The sequence below is a fragment of the Pangasianodon hypophthalmus genome, chromosome 16 (genome assembly GCF_027358585.1).
Source record: "Pangasianodon hypophthalmus isolate fPanHyp1 chromosome 16, fPanHyp1.pri, whole genome shotgun sequence".
Lineage (NCBI taxonomy): Eukaryota > Metazoa > Chordata > Actinopteri > Siluriformes > Pangasiidae > Pangasianodon > Pangasianodon hypophthalmus.
Window position 1 is genome coordinate 741,501 of NC_069725.1, and position 6,000 is coordinate 747,500.

General features: G+C 41.6%; 1 protein-coding gene across 8 annotated transcripts in view; it reads right to left on the reverse strand.

The window, feature by feature from the left end:
* iqsec1a (IQ motif and Sec7 domain ArfGEF 1a) overlaps nt 1-6,000 on the reverse strand; it is a 115,846-nt gene that overhangs the window by 22,293 nt on the left and 87,553 nt on the right. For 7 of the 8 annotated variants that reach the window (XM_034311931.2, XM_053240562.1, XM_053240559.1 and 4 more), the window contains 2 exons: nt 3,338-3,611; nt 2,003-3,249 (listed from right to left, as the gene is read on the reverse strand). In XM_034311931.2, the coding sequence (XP_034167822.2) occupies nt 2,003-3,249; nt 3,338-3,611 (1,521 nt within the window). Of the gene's footprint in view, nt 1-2,002; nt 3,250-3,337; nt 3,612-4,357; nt 5,208-6,000 lie in introns of those variants that run through there. The other variant, XM_053240557.1, reaches the window with a different exon arrangement.

The following is a 6,000-nucleotide window of genomic DNA, read 5'->3' on the forward strand; positions in this document are numbered from 1 at the left end:
TTTTTACCTGTTTATAGCTACATTTAATGTTGGTGAAGCGAGTTTGTTCCTGCTGTCGCTTACGTTATAGCAGCTATAAACACTCGTTCCCTCACCAGCCTCTTTATTCTCTCTCTTCAACTTAATAAGAGAAAATAAACGCAGCTTGTTCCGCATGTTACTGAGAAACCGCAAAGAAGCGTAAACTCCTCTGTCCTGAAGATGTCGGAAAACTGAACCTTTGTTATGAACTCCGTCCAGTGCGTCTGATTCACACATAAAGAATGTAATAAAATCTCTCTGGCTACAAAACAATCCCACTTCCATTTTATTGCCGGGACGTATTCATTTCTCCGACATTGTCCTCTAACCAACAGAGCGGTTACTGTAAGTGTTTTTTTTATTTCCCAGAGACGTGGTTAGTCGATACTGAGATGTGGTTACTCACTGGTATTTCATGAGCTAGTAAAAGAGATTTAACAGATTTTTTAAAACAAAGGGAGAAGGGAACTGAGCAGTTTCAGTGGATTAGAGTTATTGTTAGTCACTTCACACCTTTAGTGCAATACTTGTGTCTTGTTTAAGCTCATTTTTCCCTCCTCTCTCTTTCCCTCCTTACTTTTACTGCACATTGTACTTCATATGTTGTATTCTTATTTTGATCATTTGTTTAAGCTCTTGTGTATATTTTGTAAATTCTGTTACACATAATTAATTTACTTGCCTTGCCATAACACTCATTCTGTGTGGTTCTGTTCCTATCTCTAGAAACCTTTAAAAACAGTTTCCGTGGAAGCGGAACGCTAACTTCTGCATGTTTTAGCCATCATGAGTGATATAACGATGTCTGGTTTTCTCTAACATTTCAATGAACCAGTTTCCAGAAACCAGTCGCTCTTTGCCTTTTCCAAAAACTCCACAATAAAGTTCTGAAGAATCCAGAGATATTTTTGAGGGCTTATCCATTCAGGAACTTGTCGAGACTGGAATACGTTTGTTTTCATTCTCATTTGTGGTGGAACGGTGCGCAGAACATTTCCTGTATATTTACACTTGCTGTATTTTTCCTAAGGTGATGACAATGAAACAGAAGTAAGACTTTCAGATGTTGGGCTTTTACATAAAAGGAGAGACAAACCATCTGTATGACCTTGTGTACAACCTACAATAACACAACATTTCACTGGGATGCGTTAAGATTAAATTCCACCCTGAAACACATTCGATATGTTTATATTGGAAGATTTGTGATGGGTTTAGTGATTCTGGTGCCAGCTGGTGGTTGGGTTTGTATTTTTGTTATTCCTGGAACAAGTTTGAGGTTGTGTGTCGTTCTGATGTCACAGCAGGACGCTGTTATTGTTAAAATGCAGTTAGGATGGCGTTTAATCGGAGAAAAACTTGTGATAACATTCAGGATTTGCTGTCAGCTATTAAAAACAAACAGCAAGGGCTTCTATATTAATGAGAAATCCAGTGAAGAAGTAATGGAGCAAACGCTGAACTCAATGAACGCAATGCAGTTATACGACACTGAGTTACGGCAGAGACTCAGCTCGGCTAGTTCGTGATCTACAAGATGACGAGCGAGATGTTAGTGGTATTAGCATGAAAGTTGAAGCTCTGGAAGTTGAGCAGAGTGTACAGAAGAGGAGGTGAGAGAGCTGGACAGACTAAAGGACTAAAGCGCCGCTGCATCACTCACTTTAGGTAGAAATAAAGCGAGGACTAAAGCCCTACTATCAGCAGGTCATTGAAAGGCATTGTGGGTAATGGAGGAACCCGTTAATCAAAGTGAAAGTACAGAAACACGTCCATGAAAAAGTTTAAACTTGTTGATCACATATTAATTGTACAAGTTGTTTAGGGGGAATTTTCCTTTAACCATTTGGAAGGAAAAGAAAATGCAACATCAAATTAACAAATCGCTTAAATGAAATGAATTTCAGATCTACTCCAGAAACCTATTCAGACCAATTCCTTCCACTGTTCCTGCTCCAACAGTAGGAGAAACAACACGTACTTGTTGAAGAGGTTGAGGCCTATGCGGTAGTGCCGCTTGCGGATGACATCGTTGCTGAAAGCCGGAGAATCCCAGCTGTTCCGTGTCTCTTTGTGGTACGTCTGTTTGCTGAGTGTCTGCTCCCTCATGCTGTCCCGAGACGACTCTGAGCTGCAGTTGATCGTGTCGGTGGAGTTTGAAGTGCTGTTGATGCTGTCGTTGTCCCCATCAGAAAAGTCTGATTCTGATTTGCTCTGTCGGTTCCCGTTGATGGCCAGATGGCTCTCCAGCTGCCGGTGCCGGTGCCTGATGGGATCCTCCGCCCGGGAGAGGGAGGACACTCTGGGAGGTAGACTGTGCGTGATGTGTTTGGGACTGGCCTGAGGTCCAGCCGTTGTCCGCTCGTAAATGTTCTGCCTCTTGACCGATTCGATCTCCGAGCGGTCGCTCATTTCAAGCGAGCTGTCACTGGGAGGTTCAATGGTCAGGAGCGGGAGATGGTCGATACGAAGCCGTGGCTCCTGACAATCTATTGACGGCGTGCTCCGGCAGCTGGTATCCGTGTCTATTTTGTCGTCCTTGGTGTCCATGGGCCAGTACTCCTGGGAGGAGTTGATGGCGTGCTGATCGGATTCAGTGCTGGACGGTGGATCCACCGTATGCGAGATCTGAGTAGGAGGACAAAGATCCTCCTCATCGATGAAGAGCGTTACGCCACCGTAGGAAGCCATCATCTCATCCAACTTGCGCTGATGAGAGCCGTTAGTCGGTTTTACCTGATAGGACAGCTCGCCTTGCTCATCGTCCTGAACCTGCTCCGGATCCTGGTCCTCTTCTTCATGGAGACTACGACAATTCAGAGCATCGTCGATTGATTCAGCCAGTGATTTGACCTGCCGAGAGAAAGCGTCCTCAAGCTCTGTAATAGTGTCACTGAGGTCATTCGGAGCTGAGGGCGCAGCCACATGTACAGGAACCATATCTCCACACTCGCTCTTCTCTACAGGGTCCATCGGAGTTTCTTCCTCCGTCAGAGATAGCTGTTTTCCATCGAAAAATGAGCTTGGGCCTTTTTCAGGTCCCTCAAAAGAAAACTGCATTCTCATGTTGGATAGAACGATGCGCCTCGACATCCGGTTCTCAGACATTGAACTTCTGAGGCGCTCAAAGTTCTTGTTCATTTGGTACTGCCGGAATGCCGTCTGAATGGTGCGAGCAGCATGTCGACTGATGAAGCGGCCACCGTACTTCCTCTCTAACATCTCCACCTGAAAGAACCGACAGAACAGATTAAGAAGAAGAAGAAGGAGGAGGTCTCTGAAGATGCACACACATGATCTTTAGTTTCAGCCATACCTGCTTGTCCTGCAGATCCGTAGAGAGCTCATAGCTCTCGGAGAGCGAGCGCGAGCGTTTGATGGCCTCTTCCTCGGCTTGCTTGCGGAGGATGGACTGCGAGTGCTGGAGTTTGGGCCTCCGTGGACGCTGAGGACCTGCCTGGGCGTTTTGGCCGTACCCTAAGCCTTCAAAATGGTCCGGGCTGATGGAGGAGCTGTGGGTCAGGGGGCCGTAACTTTTACCACGATCCAGGGAGGAGGACGGCTCACTGCTCTGGACTTCCCCCTCCACACTGTAAAAGGAGAATAAATTATATAATAATTTTAATTCTGCATTCTAAGACAGTTCTAGGAAACAAAAAAAAAAAAAGATCTGGAAGTATATTGAACTATTTTCTGCACCAGTACCCACACAAACAGGAAGCAATTATGGCTCATTATACAAAAAAAAAACAAAGTGTCTTTTAAAAAGGTTTCTAATCTTTTTGGGAACGGATATTATACATAATCTCCTCATGCTTTACCATCCTTTAAAAGTTTCAGCATATTTTCTTATTCTTTTTATTGAACTCTGTTGTTTCATAATGTTGTCGAGGAGCTAGTGGAGGTAGAAGGACAGAGAAATTTCTCCTTTTTTATTGCTGAACACCTACGCTAGTGCAGCGTGTCAGGATAGCAAAAACGACCAAAATATCACAGAGATAACAAAATGGTATCAAACAAAAATCCACCACTGTAGCAGTATAACAGCGATATTAATTCATAACATAAATGAATAAAACAAACAAGGAGATTGTGAGTTTGAGTTTCTTTCACGACTCCATATAAACGACCCCACACAGGGTCACGACCCCTGGTTTATGGTCTGGGAACCACAAACATTACAGTAAACACCAAATCCATCATTATGACGCATTATAGAATGTGTAGAAGGCTCTGAAATTAACGCTGTATGTTTTTTTCACACAATTACTACAAATCTAAAGCCTGTACGTGATTAACGTACCTTCTGAGCATGATCATTTAAACTTTTACTCACTCACTCTTACTCTCCACAAGTCGTCTTCCAAAGAAAGGACTTCTACTACTGAAAAACTCGCAGCTCTTCCTCCAAATCTTATCAGCCATCATGAAAAAAAAAGACAAAAAAAGAAGTCCAAAGTACAATGATGATGAAGTCTGCTGTGATGAAACCAGACCCAAGACCAATCATTTACTCACAGCACTTCATCACGTCTAACACTCGCTCAGAACCTCGCTCTGGCTATTCAGATCTGCAGGTAAGGTCATGTTGGAGAACAGGACATCCCCCAAAAACAGCTGAACCGAGCCGCTTGATGTCGTAACATGCTGCTCTGGCAGCAGGGTTCAGGCTTAGAGCGCCGTGTCTGTGTAAACAAGGAACTTTCACTTTGAAACAGGAGATGACTCCGCCTCGGCTGCAATGCAAATCAGACACTCCTTCTGGCCCCTGAGTCCAAGCGCCCTTAACTCTTTCATGTACAGCGTCCTCGCTCGTCTGTCACTCACACACGACTGTGTTCTTTTAGAAATATATAAGATCTAAATCCAAAGTTATACACAAATGTTCCTGATTTTTACTTCTCCATTCGTACCAAGCGTGGCTCCTCCCAATCCAACATGGTGGCTTTATCAGGAGCATCACGCCTCATCCCTTTCTGTCTAAACAAATATTAGCTTTTATTTATTTTGTTATTTAACAAGATGTCCTGTAACTCCACATCTAAATTACACAATTGTCGTGCTGAACGTGTATCATAACAATGTCTTTTTTCAAATATTTTTGGCATCAAATTGAAAAAAAATAATCTTGAGTGACATTTTAGATTTAAAGGTGCGTTTAGTCAATATTTTTAATTTCTTATTAGAACAAATAATGTGGAAAAAATTATGTAGAAATGATACAAAATTTTAGTTTAAAACATTCTCAGTGATGGCATGACAGTCCTTGCTAATGCTAACTCTAGCTGAACGCTGTAAGCCTGTAATTCAATAAATAGACAAAAAAAATCTAGTTGAACCACCATAAGTGTTGGGGGTGGAGCTTGCTGTAAATGGGTGGGACTTAAAATTTAAAATCGTATTAAACTCCGCCCATTTACCCAATAAAGACCTTTCTTTTCCCCACAAATTTTACCTATTGCACCTTTAAAATGTTGTATGTCTTTTTCAGCAGTAATTTTCTTTTTAAACCCATTTTACTCCAAGCTTTACTTCCTGTTAACTTTTAACAGTTTTTATATAAAAAAAGTGAAAATGGATTTGAATTTGCATGCAATTATTGATCAATAAAACCATCTAAAAATCCAGTGATGTTTTATAATTTATGCATGAAAGGGTTAATTCTTCACCAGATTACAAGATGAGAGATTTAGTGTAAGATTCCTGTAGTATTATTCCTCCTACTTTACTAATAATATCAATAACATTCATAATTAAATCCTGTTTTTCATGAAATTTAAACTTAAATATAAATGTACAAATCTGCAACTTCCAATGTAAAATTATTAATAGTTTCTAAATAAAAACTCCACACTTTTAGAAAAGTAGGTTCTTCAGCGGTTCTTTAAGGGTTCATTGAATAATTAAGGGTTCTTAGCCTCGTAATCGGAACCCTGTCTGACAGGGAAGGTTCTATGTGGAACCTTTACAGGTACTTAC